Source organism: Numenius arquata, chromosome W (genome assembly GCF_964106895.1).
Source record: "Numenius arquata chromosome W, bNumArq3.hap1.1, whole genome shotgun sequence".
In the NCBI taxonomy this organism is placed as follows: Eukaryota; Metazoa; Chordata; class Aves; order Charadriiformes; family Scolopacidae; genus Numenius; species Numenius arquata.
This window is the reverse complement of record NC_133615.1, coordinates 4,188,043-4,205,556: the sequence shown is the minus strand read 5'-3', so window position 1 is coordinate 4,205,556 and position 17,514 is coordinate 4,188,043. Positions and strand designations below refer to the sequence as shown.

The following is a 17,514-nucleotide window of genomic DNA, read 5'->3' as shown; positions in this document are numbered from 1 at the left end:
TTCTCGTTTTCCTGAGGTACTTGGAAAAGAGGAGAGGAAGTTAAGTGTATTAGGTGTTTGCTTATAATATTAAGGTAACGGATCTTTGTTCTGGTAATAAATCAAGAGTTCAATCCTATAAGAGCAGATGGTACGACTACAAAGAAAGGACATGTCCTGGTTTGAGCGACACAGGACTATTCCTTTTCTAATGCTTGGGAAAACTACACTTTTAGAAGACTCTAGTGTTTGAATTTGTGACAATATTTACTTTATAGCCAGCCAGGCTCTGTGGGATTCAAGGTCTCAGTGTTTTCGAGCCTTGCCAGGTGCAGGGACAAGGAGGAATGAAACACAGGCACTTGACTCAGGCTGGCCAACAGGATTATTTCATACCATGAATGTCACATTCAATATAAATTAGAAAGTTTGCTGAGGAGTTCTCTCTCTCTCTCCCTTGATGGCAGCAGTCCAGAGAAAAACTTGCCCCGGTGCCAGACCCCTGAGGCCTTCCCTTCCTCCCGAAGCCGTAGCACTCACAGTGTCCGACATTTGCTGTCCGCTGCTGGGAGTGCACAGCTTCCTACTGATAGAATTGGCTGAGTATAATCCTTGTATATTTTATATTGGTATCGGGATCAATACTGGTTCTTTAGTATTATTTATGTTAATTATTTAGTCATATCCTATTAAATCTATTTGTATTTCAACCCTCGTGTGTGCCTTTGTTTTTCCCTGCTTCCCCTTCCTGGGTGGGGAGGGGTCATTGGGTGATAAAATAGTTGTCTAAACGACAATAAATTGTTATGGGTTTCTCAAACCATAACAGCCACTTCCAAAATAAAACATCAGGACTGAAAGGATACAACTTACTATCAACATACAGCTAATTTAAATGACTTAACTGAGAATGGTAAAAAACTGACTTTGTATTAAAATAGATGCATGAAAGAGAAAAAGGTTTCTGATTATTTTTAATTAGCCTTAACTTTTTTTTTTTTGAAGTCACAAACAGGAAAAGTTACGAAGAAAAAACAGTTAAGTAGATAGAGGTATATGTTTCTGAATCGATTTTTAAAAATCTATTTTACTGCTTCGATGTATTTATATTAAAGTATCTGCAAGAGTAAATGCTCAACTACACAGTTATGCTGGTCCTGCAAAAACTTCAATATCCCTTTTGTCTTAATAAGGTAAGTAGCCTCATCAACCAATGCAGAAAATTAGGGCCTTCACAGTCTTCCCCCAGAACATGCTTTTTGTCAGAAATTTTGTATCCTCTTTTATGAAAGTTAACCTTCACGCTATCATATGAGTTACAAGACAACACTCTGACAGCAAAACCCACTTACATTTGTGAAAGTAGTAACAATTACTTCGAATCAAATCATCAAGAATTACCCCTTTCTAAAGGGATTTCCCAAAAAAACCCTACTTTCTGAGAAACATAATAACCAGTTTAACAGAAAAAGCAGTCTGATCTTTCAGAGAGAAAACCAGAAGACCAGAATTCTGTATCTCTCTGACTTAATACACAATATCGAAGAAATAACTTCACCTTTATGTGCTTCTATTTCCCTCAGCCTTTATCTAAACTGCCCGATTTGATTATATTGCTAGGTCCTTATGGAAGTGTACAACTTTAAGACTATTCAAACACTGTCTTCACAAAACAAGGTCTTATTCTTTATTAACTTCCACAAAAAGTCAAGAATTTAAAAGAGGAAAGAATTAGTAGAAAGCCTGTCAAGGTTAGAGATTAACATTTTTTAAAAAAATCATTTAATATTACAGTTTACTTCCCCTTACAACTGCAATGGCTTCTGAAATACCTGAAATAACGCAGAAGTCAACTCTCTGACACTGGAGTTATGAGAGAAGGTAAAAATGAACCCAAATTCAGATGGGTTTTCAGACTAACTTTGACGTATACCTTGAATGTATCTGCCATCCTGTATCTTGAAACCCCGTTATTCTCTATACTTACTACAACTTCAGGAATAACATATTTCTAGATGCCAACATAAGCAATTTAAGCCTTTGAAACTGTTTCATTTTGGGGAGAATAAGGTACCTGCTTGAGGGCTGTTCCAATACAAGCCTTGCAACCTTTTTATGTTAATCTGCAGACTTCCTAGAGTTAGTTCATTGTTAAATCCAAAGGTTGCGTTTAGAGCACTCGCTAGTTACACAAACTCTATATAACATTATCTGATTTTTTTTTTTTTTTATTTCACAAAATATAAACACAGAACTGCTCTGCCTCTAGTGCAAGATTCTTTATATTACTAGCACTGTAGGAATCCTGATTAACCTAACTGGAAAGCAGCTCTGGCAGAAAGGGACCTGGGAGTCCCGGTAGACAACAAGTTGAACATGAGGCAGCGATGTGCGCTGGTGGCCAAGGGTCTCCTGGGATGCATTAAAAAGAGCATGGCCAGCAGGTCGAGGGAGGTCATCCTCCCCCTCTACTCTGCCCTGGTGAGGCCACATCTGGAGTACTGTGTCCAGTTCTGGGCCCCCCAATTCAAGAAGGACAGTGAACTGCTGGAGAGAGTCCAACAGAGGGCTACAAAGATGACCAAAGGAATGGAGCACCTCTCTTATGAGGAAAGGCTGAGAGACCTCGGTCTGTTTAGCCTGGAGAAGACCAAGAGGGGACCTCATCAATGCTTATAAATATCTAAAGGGTGGGTGTCAAGAGGATGGGGCCAGACTCTTCTCAGCGGTGCTCAGCGACAGGACAAGGGGCAACGGGCACAACCTGGAACACAGGAAATTCCATCTCAACATGCGGAAAAACTTCTTTACTATGAGGGTGACCGAGCACTGGAACAGGCTGCCCAGAGAGGTTGTGGACTCTCCTTCTCCGGAGATCTTCAAAACCCGCCTGGATGCGTTCCTGCCCAGCCTGCTCTAGGTGAACCTGCTTTGGCAGTGGGGGTTGGACTAGCTGATCTCCGAAGGTCCCTTCCAACCCCTACCATTCTGTGATAAGTATAACAAAAACCTTAATGAAGGCCTGCAGTTTCTTTTTTCAATTGCCTCTTCTCCCCAAACATAACCTAATTAAAAACTTCTACGACACTTCCACGGGAGTTTGACGCACACTTTCCACTGAGAAAAGGAGGGGTCCCGACGCCGCGCTCCCCGCTGAGGCGCCCCCCCTTCCCGCGGGGGAAGCGCCCAGGGGTGGCGGGCGTCCGGCGAGACACGGAAGCGCTGCTACTCACTGGTTCGTGGGGGGAGCGTTGAGCGGGATGGCCACCTCCTCCTCTTCGTACTCAGGCCCATCCAACGAGTCGCCTTCGTCCACGGTCCCCAGCCCCCCCGCCAAGGAAGGTGGCTGTGGCGGCGGGGGAAAAGCGACAGTGCTGGGTTCGGGTGGGGGCAGCAGCCCTCCAGACACCTCCTGGCCCTGGCCAGTTGCTTTCACGGCGCCACCGCCTCCAGACACCAGAGGGGCAGACCCCGAGCCGAGCGCCAGAAGCCCCAGCGCCGAGCACAAAGCCGGACCACCGGCGCCTGGGCTGTCCTCGTCAGAGCCCACCAGGAAGGAGCCCTGCGGCCCCAGCTCCTTGCCCCGGCATAAGGTGGGGCAGTGCTCCGACTCAGCTCCGCCAAAGGCTCCCACCATCCCGGCGGAAGTAACCGAGCCGCCGTCCTCAGCCCCGGCTTCGGCCGCCATCATGTTGAGCCTCGCCCCCTTCTACCTCCCCCCCCGCCGACCGCCACACACTGGGGAGGTAGCGACGACTTCTCTCTCCCCGCGCCTACGCCTGCAGGGAGCAGAGCCGTGACGAGGGAAATATTTCTCCAGCAGAAACAGGCTCCGAACAATAGCCCTCTGGGCGCCTAAAGCAACTCCACAAGGCCCTAATACTGCTGCGTTATCCCCCTGCAGCCGCGAGGGGAGCAACTCCTGTAGAGATACAGCTCTACACCCTTTCTCCCCCTCCTCCCCGACAAACCAACGAAGACGCATGACTGTATGGGCGGAGAAAAGAAAAAAAAGAAGGAGGGAGCTAGCTAGCTAGCGACAAAAAAGAAAGCAGCTTGGTGACCTGCACCTGCGCATTTAGTGGCGTTTCAGTGAGTAGTGTTGTAATACTGTGTAAAGACAGTCAACCCCAGAAGCGGTGAATTAACATCTGTCGGCATAGACGCTAGGCATAAGTCCGGCTTTGTGCTCGGCGCTGGGGCTTCTGGCGCTCGGCTCGGGGTCTGCCCCTCTGGTGTCTGGAGGCGGTGGCGCCGTGAAAGCAACTGGCCAGGGCCAGGAGGTGTCTGGAGGGCTGCTGCCCCCACCCGAACCCAGCACTGTCGCTTTTCCCCCGCCGCCACAGCCACCTTCCTTGGCGGGGGGGCTGGGGACCGTGGACGAAGGCGACTCGTTGGATGGGCCTGAGTACGAAGAGGAGGAGGTGGCCATCCCGCTCAACGCTCCCCCCACGAACCAGTGAGTAGCAGCGCTTCCGTGTCTCGCCGGACGCCCGCCACCCCTGGGCGCTTCCCCCGCGGGAAGGGGGGGCGCCTCAGCGGGGAGCGCGGCGTCGGGACCCCTCCTTTTCTCAGTGGAAAGTGTGCGTCAAACTCCCGTGGAAGTGTCGTAGAAGTTTTTAATTAGGTTATGTTTGGGGAGAAGAGGCAATTGAAAAAAGAAACTGCAGGCCTTCATTAAGGTTTTTGTTATACTTATCACAGAATGGTAGGGGTTGGAAGGGACCTTCGGAGATCAGCTAGTCCAACCCCCACTGCCAAAGCAGGTTCACCTAGAGCAGGCTGGGCAGGAACGCATCCAGGCGGGTTTTGAAGATCTCCGGAGAAGGAGAGTCCACAACCTCTCTGGGCAGCCTGTTCCAGTGCTCGGTCACCCTCATAGTAAAGAAGTTTTTCCGCATGTTGAGATGGAATTTCCTGTGTTCCAGGTTGTGCCCGTTGCCCCTTGTCCTGTCGCTGAGCACCGCTGAGAAGAGTCTGGCCCCATCCTCTTGACACCCACCCTTTAGATATTTATAAGCATTGATGAGGTCCCCTCTTGGTCTTCTCCAGGCTAAACAGACCGAGGTCTCTCAGCCTTTCCTCATAAGAGAGGTGCTCCATTCCTTTGGTCATCTTTGTAGCCCTCTGTTGGACTCTCTCCAGCAGTTCACTGTCCTTCTTGAATTGGGGGGCCCAGAACTGGACACAGTACTCCAGATGTGGCCTCACCAGGGCAGAGTAGAGGGGGAGGATGACCTCCCTCGACCTGCTGGCCATGCTCTTTTTAATGCATCCCAGGAGACCCTTGGCCACCAGCGCACATCGCTGCCTCATGTTCAACTTGTTGTCTACCGGGACTCCCAGGTCCCTTTCTGCCAGAGCTGCTTTCCAGTTAGGTTAATCAGGATTCCTACAGTGCTAGTAATATAAAGAATCTTGCACTAGAGGCAGAGCAGTTCTGTGTTTATATTTTGTGAAATAAAAAAAAAAAAAAATCAGATAATGTTATATAGAGTTTGTGTAACTAGCGAGTGCTCTAAACGCAACCTTTGGATTTAACAATGAACTAACTCTAGGAAGTCTGCAGATTAACATAAAAAGGTTGCAAGGCTTGTATTGGAACAGCCCTCAAGCAGGTACCTTATTCTCCCCAAAATGAAACAGTTTCAAAGGCTTAAATTGCTTATGTTGGCATCTAGAAATATGTTATTCCTGAAGTTGTAGTAAGTATAGAGAATAACGGGGTTTCAAGATACAGGATGGCAGATACATTCAAGGTATACGTCAAAGTTAGTCTGAAAACCCATCTGAATTTGGGTTCATTTTTACCTTCTCTCATAACTCCAGTGTCAGAGAGTTGACTTCTGCGTTATTTCAGGTATTTCAGAAGCCATTGCAGTTGTAAGGGGAAGTAAACTGTAATATTAAATGATTTTTTTAAAAAATGTTAATCTCTAACCTTGACAGGCTTTCTACTAATTCTTTCCTCTTTTAAATTCTTGACTTTTTGTGGAAGTTAATAAAGAATAAGACCTTGTTTTGTGAAGACAGTGTTTGAATAGTCTTAAAGTTGTACACTTCCATAAGGACCTAGCAATATAATCAAATCGGGCAGTTTAGATAAAGGCTGAGGGAAATAGAAGCACATAAAGGTGAAGTTATTTCTTCGATATTGTGTATTAAGTCAGAGAGATACAGAATTCTGGTCTTCTGGTTTTCTCTCTGAAAGATCAGACTGCTTTTTCTGTTAAACTGGTTATTATGTTTCTCAGAAAGTAGGGTTTTTTTGGGAAATCCCTTTAGAAAGGGGTAATTCTTGATGATTTGATTCGAAGTAATTGTTACTACTTTCACAAATGTAAGTGGGTTTTGCTGTCAGAGTGTTGTCTTGTAACTCATATGATAGCGTGAAGGTTAACTTTCATAAAAGAGGATACAAAATTTCTGACAAAAAGCATGTTCTGGGGGAAGACTGTGAAGGCCCTAATTTTCTGCATTGGTTGATGAGGCTACTTACCTTATTAAGACAAAAGGGATATTGAAGTTTTTGCAGGACCAGCATAACTGTGTAGTTGAGCATTTACTCTTGCAGATACTTTAATATAAATACATCGAAGCAGTAAAATAGATTTTTAAAAATCGATTCAGAAACATATACCTCTATCTACTTAACTGTTTTTTCTTCGTAACTTTTCCTGTTTGTGACTTCAAAAAAAAAAAAGTTAAGGCTAATTAAAAATAATCAGAAACCTTTTTCTCTTTCATGCATCTATTTTAATACAAAGTCAGTTTTTTACCATTCTCAGTTAAGTCATTTAAATTAGCTGTATGTTGATAGTAAGTTGTATCCTTTCAGTCCTGATGTTTTATTTTGGAAGTGGCTGTTATGGTTTGAGAAACCCATAACAATTTATTGTCGTTTAGACAACTATTTTATCACCCAATGACCCCTCCCCACCCAGGAAGGGGAAGCAGGGAAAAACAAAGGCACACACGAGGGTTGAAATACAAATAGATTTAATAGGATATGACTAAATAATTAACATAAATAATACTAAAGAACCAGTATTGATCCCGATACCAATATAAAATATACAAGGATTATACTCAGCCAATTCTATCAGTAGGAAGCTGTGCACTCCCAGCAGCGGACAGCAAATGTCGGACACTGTGAGTGCTACGGCTTCGGGAGGAAGGGAAGGCCTCAGGGGTCTGGCACCGGGGCAAGTTTTTCTCTGGACTGCTGCCATCAAGGGAGAGAGAGAGAGAACTCCTCAGCAAACTTTCTAATTTATATTGAATGTGACATTCATGGTATGAAATAATCCTGTTGGCCAGCCTGAGTCAAGTGCCTGTGTTTCATTCCTCCTTGTCCCTGCACCTGGCAAGGCTCGAAAACACTGAGACCTTGAATCCCACAGAGCCTGGCTGGCTATAAAGTAAATATTGTCACAAATTCAAACACTAGAGTCTTCTAAAAGTGTAGTTTTCCCAAGCATTAGAAAAGGAATAGTCCTGTGTCGCTCAAACCAGGACATGTCCTTTCTTTGTAGTCGTACCATCTGCTCTTATAGGATTGAACTCTTGATTTATTACCAGAACAAAGATCCGTTACCTTAATATTATAAGCAAACACCTAATACACTTAACTTCCTCTCCTCTTTTCCAAGTACCTCAGGAAAACGAGAATACATTTTAATGTGATTTCTTTAATTTTCTAGCAGTGGGAGGAGCTTGTCAATATGTAACAGGTTCTTTAATACTTTGGGATTTTGAGTATTTTATTGATATTTATCTTTGATCCTTGTAAGGGTCTAAGGTGGTACTGCCAAGTTATAGGTTCAGGATACAGTAACAGATGGCAGACCAACAGCTTTAGGGACAAATGAGCTATTGCTAAATATAGGTACAGTAATACATACAGATCAGTAGTACAACTATCTCTGCTGTTATGACAACACATCCAGTAATTCAGTAGTACGATTATCCAGGTCAAAACAACAGCAAATCCAATAATTTACCAATACTGGGCTAAACTTAACATCCATGAGTGCAAAGGCTTACATAACCATGGTTATTTGGCAGGAAGCAGGGCATGGCTTTTTCGAATGAGTGACACAGACCAGCCGACGGGCTCAGGGAATTCAGAATTCCCTGATCGGGCTGTCCTCTTTAATTGTTGAGTTGCAGAAGCACTATCTGGACATGTTAACCAATCATCACACATCCTACCTCTGTTCCAGTTCTGCCCTTGGTGTGCAGGGGGCATGCAAATACTGTGTAAGGCAAAGCTAGCCTCACAATCCTGAGTGAGACTGACTTAATGATTGCCTGTTCAGTGTGTGCTTTTTCATTTGAGTATAGAAGTAGCATGTTGTTATACTTTGAGAGAACCCATAACAATCTATTGTCATTAGACAATTATTCTATCACCCGATGACCCCTCCCCACCCGGAAAGGGGAATCGGGGAACACAAAGAAACACGAGGGTTGAAATATAAATACATTTAATAGACTAAGACTAAATAATTAACAATAATACTAAAGAACCAGTATTAATCCCGATACTGATATAAGATATACAGGAATTATACTCAGCCAATTCTATCAGCAGGAAGCTGTGCACTCCCAGCAGTGGACAGCGAATATCGGACACTGCGAGCGCAATGGCTTCGGGAGGAAGGGAAGGCCTCAGGGGTTCTGGCACCGGGGCAAGGAGTTGTCTGGACCGCCGCCATCAAGGGAGAGAGCGAGCTACGCAGCAAACTTTTCTAATTTATATTGGATGTGACGTTCATGGTATGAAATAATCCTGTTGGCCAGCCTGGGTCAAATGCCCAGGCCTTGCTCCTCCTTGTCCCTGCACCTGGCAAGGCTCGAAAACACTGAGACCTTGAATCCCACAGAGCCTGGCTGGCTATAAAGTAAATATTTTCACAAATTCAGACACTAGAGTCTTCTAAAAGTGCAATTCCCCATCATTAGAAGAAAAGTTAGTCCTGTGTCTCTCAACCCAGGACATTCCACCCCTTATTTCATACCATATATATGTCACACTCCAGTGTACTAGTATATTTATCTTCTAATATACATATATATATATATATAGAGAGAGAGAGAGAGATATAATCCTTTAAAGCTATGAACTATTCCTCTAAAAGGTCCATTGAATTTCTTTAGTCCAAAACTGTGAGTTCCATCTATCATAATAGTCTTTTAGGGTAGAAACGAATGATGTGGCATTCACTCAGTTGTCGGATCAGGACCAGGCCTCAGTACAGGATCACAGATGGTTGGAGTTGGGCGCATCAATATAAGGTGTTGTGCTCATGGCCAGCATGTTCCCTGTCGCTGGACACCGTTCGACAGAACTGACTCTGGTTCCACTACCACTACGTTATCCTGAAAAACACTTATTGAACTTATTGTCCTGTTCAACATATTCATCAGCGACCTGGACGAGGGGACCGAGTGTATCCTCAGCAAGTTTGCTCATGATACCAAACTGGGAGGGGTGGCTGACACCCCGGAGGGCCGTGCTGCCGTCCAGTGAGACCTGGACAGGCTGGAGAGCTGGGCAAGGAAGAACCTCATGAGGTTCAACAGGGAAAAGTGTAGGGTCCTGCACCTGGGGAAGAAGAATGTCAGGCACCAGTACAGGTTAGGTGTGGACCTGCTGGAGACAAGTTCCGAAGAGAAAGATCCGGGGGTCCTGGTAGACAGCAAAATGACAATGAGCAAGCAGTGTGCTCTTGTGGCCAGGAAGGCCAACGGAATCCTGGGCTGCATAGGGAAGAGTGTGGCTAGTAGGTCGAGGGAAGTCATTCTCCCCCTCTACTCTGCACTGGTGAGGCCACAACTGGAATACTGCATCCAGTTCTGGGCTCCCCAGTTCAAGAGGGACAGGGAACTACTGGAAAGAGTCCAGCGAAGGGCAACGAGGATGATTCAAGGATTGGAGCATCTCCCTTATGAAGAAAGGCTGAGAGAGCTGGGACTCTTTAGCCTGGAGAGGAGAAGGCTGAGGGGAGACCTTATCAATGCTTACAAGTATCTAAAGGGTGGGTTGAAGGAGGAGGGAGCCGGACTCTTTTCAGTGGTTGCCAGTGAGAGGACGAGGGGCAACGGGCACAAGTTGGAACATAGGAGGTTCCACTCAAATATGAGAAAAAACTTCTTCACGGTGAGGGTGACAGAGCCCTGGAACAGGCTGCCCAGGGAGGTTGTGGAGTCCCCTTCCCTGGAGATCTTCAAGACCTGCCTGGATGCAGTCCTGAGTGACGTGCTCTGACATGCTCTGGGCAATCCTGCTTCAGCAGGGGAGTTGGACTAGATGATCTCTATGGTCCCTTCCAACTCTAAAAATTCAGTGAAATTCAGTGAAAACGCTGTTAGTATTAGGTAACAATTGACACCATATCATTTAAATTAAGGATTCTCACCCAAAATCAGATCTCCGAAAGGTACACATCGAACCTCTCCATTCTCCTGCATCACCCACCAAGTATGCCCTGGTCCTTCAGCAAAAGCAACACCCACGAGTGGGTTTGCCTTTACCTGAGGCCGGGGTAACCCAGACTGTTTTCCCCAACATATTCTTTACGTGCACCACAGGGACCTTATCCCCTTCTACAGTAGGTAAAAGCTCTGAGTGAGCAGGACCAGCTCGGCTGACAGTTCCCCTGGTGTTGACTAACCAGGTGGCTTTTGCTAAATGTTCATCCCACTTTTTAAATGTTCCAGCACTCATCGCTTTCAGTGTGGTCTTCAGTAGTCCATTGCATCGTTCGACTTTCCCGGCAGCTGGTGCGTGGTAGGGGATGTGATATATCCACTCGATACCATGCTCTTTAGCCCAGGCATCTATAAGATTATTTCGGAAATGAGTCCCATTGTCTGACTCAATCCTCTCTGGAGTACCATGTTGCCACAGGACTTGTCTTTCAAGGCCTAAAATAGTGTTACGAGCAGTGGCATGAGACACAGCATATGTTTCCAGCCAGCCGGTGGTTGCTTCCACCATAGTAAGCACATAGTGTTTTCCCTGGCGGGTTCGTGGAAGGGAGATATAGTCAATTTGCCAAACCTCCCCAAATTTATATTTCAGCCACCGTTCTCCATACCACGAAGGCTTTGATCGTTTGGCTTGCTTAATTTCAGCACGTTTCACGTTGATGGATGACCTGTGCAATAGTGTCCATAGTCAAATCCACCCCTCGGTCACGAGCCCATCTATATGTTGCATCTCTTCCTTGATGACCTGAAGTGTCATGAGCCCACCGAGCTAAAAACAATTCACTCTTACGTTGCCAGTCCAAGTCTACTTGGGACACTTTAATCTTAGCAGCCTGATCCACCTGATGATTGTTTTGTTGTTCCTCAGTGGCCCGACTCTTAGGTATATGGGCATCTACATGTCGTACCTTCACAGACAGCTTTTCTAATCGGACAGCAATATCTTGCCACAAGTCAGCAGCCCAGATGGGTTTACCTCTGCGCTGCCAGTTGCTCTTTTTCCATTGCTTTAACCACCCCCATAATGCATGTGCCGCCATCCACGAGTCAGTATAAAGATAAAGTACCGGCCACTTTTCTCTCTCAGCAATATCTAAAGCCAACCGGATGGCTTTCACTTCTGCAAACTGACTCGACTCACCCACTCCGTCAGTCGCTTCTGCGACTCGTCGAGTAGGACTCCACACAGCAGCTTTCCACCTTCGCTGGTTTCCTCCAATACGACAAGATCCATCAGTGAACAGCGCGTATCGCCTCTCGTTTTCCAATAACTGATTATATGGCGGTGCCTCCTCAGCCCGCACCACTCTCTCCTCTGGGGATCCTCCAAAATCTGTGCCTTATGGCCAATCCATGATTACCTCCAGAATTCCTGGACGATTGGGGTTCCCTATTCGAGCTTGCTGAGTAATTAGTGCTACCCACTTACTCCACGTTGCATCAGTTGCGTGATGTGTGGAAGGAGTCTTCCCTTTGAACATCCAGTTTAACACTGGCAACCGAGGTGCCAGGAGAAGCTGTGCTTCAGTACCAATTACCTCCAAAGCAGCTCAAACTCCTTCATATGCCGCTAATCTCTCTTTCTCAGTGGTAGTATAGCGATCCTCTGATCCTCTATATGCTCGACTCCAAAACCCTAGGGGTCAGCCTCGAGTCTCTCCAGGTGCTCTTTGCCAGAGACTCCAGGTAGGGCCATTCTCCCCGGCTGCGGTGTACAGCACATTTTTTACATCTTGTCCGGTTTGGACTGGCCCAAGGGCTACTGCATGAACAATCTCCCGTTTAATCTGCTCAAAGGCTGATTGCTGCTCAGGGCCCCATTTAAAATCATTCTTCTTTCTAGTCACTTCATAGAGAGGGCTCACAATCTGACTGTAACCAGGAATATGCATTCTCCAGAAACCCACAATGCCTAAGAAGGTTTGTGTTTCCTTTTTGTTAGTAGGTGGTGACACAGCTGTTATTTTGTTAATCACATCCATTGGGATCTGGCGACGCCCATCTTGCCACTTAATTCCTAAAAACTGAATCTCCTGTGCAGGTCCCTTAACCTTACCTCGTTTGATGGCAAAACCGGCTTCCAGAAGGATTCGAATTACCTTCTCTCCCTTCTCAAAAACTTCTTCTGCTGTATCACCCCATACAATGATGTTGTCGATGTATTGCAGGTGTTCTGGAGCTCCACCCTTCTCCAGTGCAGTCTGGATCAGTCCGTGGCAAATAGTAGGACTGTGTTTCCACCCTTGGGGCAATCGATTCCAGGTGTACTGGACGCCCCTCCAGGTGAAAGCAAACTGTGGCCTGCACTCTGCTGCTAAAGGAATAGAGAAAAAAGCATTAGCAATGTCAATTGTAGCATACCATTTAGCCTCTTTTGACTCCAGTTCATAGTGAAGTTCTAACGTATCTGGGACGGCAGCACTCAATGGTGGTGTGACTTCATTCAAGCCACGATAGTCTACTGTCAATCTCCATTCCCCATTAGGCTTTCGCACTGGCCATATGGGACTATTAAAGGGTGAGCGAGTCTTACTGATCACCCCTTGGCTTTCCAGCTGACGAATCAATTGCTGAATAGGGAGCAAAGAATCTCGATTAGTGCGATATTGTCGCCTATGCACCGTTGTAGTAGCAATGGGCACATTTTGTTCCTCGACCCTTCAGCAGCCCTACAATAGAAGGGTCCTCTGACAGGCCAGGCAATGTAGACAGTTGCACAACTTTCTCCGTCTCCGCCGCCGCTACACCAAACGCCCACCGGTAGCCCCTCGGGTCCTTAAAATACCCTTTCCTGAGGTAATCTATGCCAAGAATGCATGGTGCATCCGGGCCAGTCACAATGGGGAACTTTTCCCATTTATTCCCAGTTAGGCTCACTTCGGCCTCCAGTACAGTCAGGTCTTGAGATCCTCCTGTCACTCCAGCAATAGTGACAGATTCTCCCCCTATGTGATTTGATGGCATTACGGTGCACTGTGCACCAGTGTCCACCAGGGCCCTATACTTTTGTGGTTCTGATGTGCCAGGCCACACAGTCCAATAAACTCGATTGTCCCTCTCCTCCCCCTGGCTGGAGGCAGGGCAACCCTAGTTTTGATGAGAGGGCCTGCCACTTCCATCTGTGACAGTTGCGTGTCGTAAATCAGGCTCCGAGGCCCATCTCTGCCTTCTAGGGGACTTTTCTCTGGAAACTGGAGCAGCACTTCTCCTGGAAGAACCCCTCCTGGGAGGTGTCTTACTCCACACCTCGCGTACATGTGTCTGTAAAGCTGAAGTAGGTTTTCCATCCCAATTCCTCATGTTTTCTCCCTGATTACGCAGGGTAGACCACAGGATGTGTCGTGGTGTGCTTTGCTTCTCTCGACCAGGTTTAGTAGGGAAGTGTTTGTCCCCACCTGAGATATTGGCCTTGCCAAATGATTTCTTCAGCACTGAGACACTGGCCTGTGGGGCAGAAAGAAGATTATTTGCATAATGCTGCATTCGAGCATCCATATCACCCACTGTCGGTGCCTCATCATCTCTCCAGCAAAATAATGCCAATACATTAGCATATGCTGCTGGTGCACTCAGTACCCACTTGCGCCAAACGGGTCCAGTAATTTTGAGCGCATCTGGATCTAATGATGTCTGCAGGTCGTCCAAGTCACTGAAAATCATCTCCTGCACAGCTATTTCCCTCAGATTCTTAACACCTCTCTCAGTAGTTGTCCACTTGGATGGCTGGTACATGATATCGTCCCTATAGGGATACCTGCTCCTCACACTTAACAGGAGTCGCCTCCAGAGGGTGAGGGATTGTGGTGGTCTTCCAAGAGCTCTGTCAATACCTGATTCTCTAGCTAATGGTGCTAGCCGCTTGGCTTCTCTACCATCTAAGTCCAAACTATCAGCCCCAGTGTCCCAGCATCGGAGCAGCCAAGGAATCACTTGCTCGCCTTCCTGACAGCTGTAATCCTTACGTATGTCTCGCAGCTCAGTTAGGGTTAATGATCGAGTAGTTTCCTCTGTTACTGTATTGCCTGATGTCCCTGGTTGACCATTGTCATCTGATGCTACTGCACGTTTCCTCTTATGTACAGGGTTGACTGACACTGGCACTGATTGAGTCTGTAGATCAGCTGCATCATCCATCACCAAAGTCAAAGTAGATTCAGTACCTGGTGCAGCTGCAGGTCTTGTCATGAGAGCCAGCATGGTCTGGATAAGATCAGGGTCTGTCGGGAGGGCTGGCGAGGTCTGCACGGGTGTGATGTCAGTTGCGGGGGTCGGCTGGGTCTGAACAGGCACAGCAGTTGTCACGGGGACTGGCACAGCAGTTGTCACGGGGACTGGCGGTGTCTGCACGGGCTTGATGTCTGTCGGGGGGGCCGGTGGGGTCTGTACAGGCACAGTAGTTGTCGCGGGGACTAGCGGTGTCTGCACGGGCGTGATGTCTGTCGGGGGGGCCGGTGGGGTCTGCACGGGAGGAACATCTGCTGCAGGAGCCTGCGGGGGCTGCACAGGAGCACTGACTGTGGGGGAGGCCAGCAGGTTCTCTAAAGGAGCAATGTCTGTCGGGGGGGCCGGTGGGATCTCTATCGGACGCTTCCTTCTACCGCAAATCCAGCCCATAAAAAAGAACAAGCCCGCAACAATTAACAATATAAGCACAATGACCAAAACATTCCAAGGGTATTTCAAACTCTCAAAAACTGTTACTATTGACGCTACCGGAACATACAAATCCTCAAAAGATATCCCCCCCCTCACTAAATGGCCCGTAATATAACCCAAGGTGTAATTATGCACAATGCCCAAAAAGGATCTTCCCCCATTCTGAGGTGATTCTAACCGCGGCGATTCGCGAGATGCAATTACATAAGTGACAAAAAACAGAACGATTACAAAAGACCCAATAACATAGCAAAATACCGCCACACAAAATAACAAAGCAATGTTTTTAACTCCACATTTAGAAATGATAAGCTTCCCTAAACCAATGAGAAATGGCAACAAACTCTTGCACCACTCCCATAGCTGCCCACATACAGCTGCACAGAGATACCAGAGAACTCCGCTTACAGTACTTTGAAACAACTCCAACAGATCCATAATGACTGTTTTACAAATCCGATCAAATCTGTTTACAACTTCAACCCTTCAGAACCCTCAAATTAAGGCCTCTGATTCTCCGAGCACTATTTAAATTATGTGCAAATTATCATGTTAAGTATCAAGGCCGTTAAAATACCACGCTGCATGCCAAACTTTGTTAAAATACCATGTTATACACCAAATTCATTAAAAAACCACATTAGGTGCCAAATTTGTTAAGATATCACGATGGGCACCAAATTTGTTATACTTTGAGAGAACCCATAACAATCTATTGTCGTTAGACAATTATTCTATCACCCGATGACCCCTCCCCACCCGGAAAGGGGAATCGGGGAACACAAAGAAACACGAGGGTTGAAATATAAATACATTTAATAGACTAAGACTAAATAATTAACAATAATACTAAAGAACCAGTATTAATCCCGATACTGATATAAGATATACAGGAATTATACTCAGCCAATTCTATCAGCAGGAAGCTGTGCACTCCCAGCAGTGGACAGCGAATATCGGACACTGCGAGCGCAATGGCTTCGGGAGGAAGGGAAGGCCTCAGGGGTTCTGGCACCGGGGCAAGGAGTTGTCTGGACTGCCACCATCAAGGGAGAGAGCGAGCTACGCAGCAAACTTTTCTAATTTATATTGGATGTGACGTTCATGGTATGAAATAATCCTGTTGGCCAGCCTGGGTCAAATGCCCAGGCCTTGCTCCTCCTTGTCCCTGCACCTGGCAAGGCTCGAAAACACTGAGACCTTGAATCCCACAGAGCCTGGCTGGCTATAAAGTAAATATTTTCACAAATTCAGACACTAGAGTCTTCTAAAAGTGCAATTCCCCATCATTAGAAGAAAAGTTAGTCCTGTGTCTCTCAACCCAGGACACATGTTTATGCTGTAGCTTAATGGTAGGTGGGAGGCACAGGATGCTAGGGAATAGAGTGGGCAATTCTGTGTGTGTTCTGGTCTTTTTTTCTGCACTCTCTACCCCATCTGCAAAACTCACTGCCAGAGGTTGATGGCAGTCTGAAATACCTACAAAATTAATGAATGAATGATACTTAATTTAGTAGTAAACCGGTGATATGTGAAATAGTTTGTTTATGTATTTGAATAAAAACCTTAAATTGACGAGATATATCTTAGCATTGCATTAAGATGGCAGAAGCAGTTCCAGTATATTCCAACACAATTCATATTTTCATATGGTGTTTCTTTAAGCAGTGATTATCAGTTTGAAATGGAAATCGGTTGAAATCAAAAGATATTAACCTTACAAGATGAAATAGGTTGTCAAAATACTGTCTTGTTAAAACAAAAATCCTACCCACAGTAGATGTATTCTTACAGTCACTCTTGGTATCTGTTGAGGCAACATATTAGTGAGAAAAAGCAGTTGAATGTGGCGTATGAAGAAATCACGGACTCGTAGGTCATGCAGTAAGCGAATCCAAATCCCATCCTTTATTGCTACACAGAGAAACTTATATACACTAAGACACAAACCCAGTCCCCTCGTAATGCCCAATCATGGACTTACAAAAATATTTTCTACCTTCTACTGAGCTTATCACAATAACAGGTACTCTGCTACCAGGACAAGTTTCGGTTCCCAGACTGTGTTCTGTTTTTGTCAGGATGAGCTTCAGGATGTGAAACTTATGTTTCTCATCCTCCCCTGCTCTCAAGGTCGCTACTGGCACACACTGTTGCTCCAGATGCACGTAAATCTTAGCTGTGTGAGCGAACTTTAACTGAACCCACATCTCCCCCTCCTTTATTAGTTAGAATAGAAATCAAAGCAAGGGTCATCACAACCTGGCACTGAATACCACGTGTCTAATTAATAACTGAACCTAGGAACCCAAAAAGAAAGAAAATTAAACAAAAAGAGCAAAGCATCTTCAAGGGCCTGTAATCATGTACTATAGCAAAAAT

At 45.9% G+C, this 17,514-nt stretch overlaps 2 protein-coding genes across 4 annotated transcripts in view; one reads left to right on the top strand and one right to left on the bottom strand.

The window, feature by feature from the left end:
- Nucleotides 1-3,670, bottom strand: part of LOC141476553 (ras GTPase-activating protein 1) — a 94,909-nt gene extending 91,239 nt beyond the window's left edge. The window contains exons 1-2 of one of the 3 annotated variants that reach the window (XM_074165238.1): nt 3,424-3,670; nt 3,213-3,357 (exon numbers count right to left, since the gene is read on the bottom strand). In XM_074165238.1, the coding sequence (XP_074021339.1) occupies nt 3,213-3,357; nt 3,424-3,670 (392 nt within the window). Of the gene's footprint in view, nt 1-3,212 lie in introns of all 3 variants that reach the window. The other 2 variants (XM_074165237.1, XM_074165236.1) reach the window with 2 other exon arrangements.
- The window catches only part of LOC141476742 (ras GTPase-activating protein 1-like), an 88,770-nt gene continuing 74,924 nt past the window's right edge, over nt 3,669-17,514 (top strand). The window contains exons 1-2 of the mRNA XM_074165550.1: nt 3,669-3,725; nt 4,143-4,438. Of these exons, the coding sequence (XP_074021651.1) occupies nt 3,669-3,725; nt 4,143-4,438 (353 nt within the window). The remainder of the gene's footprint in view (nt 3,726-4,142; nt 4,439-17,514) is intronic.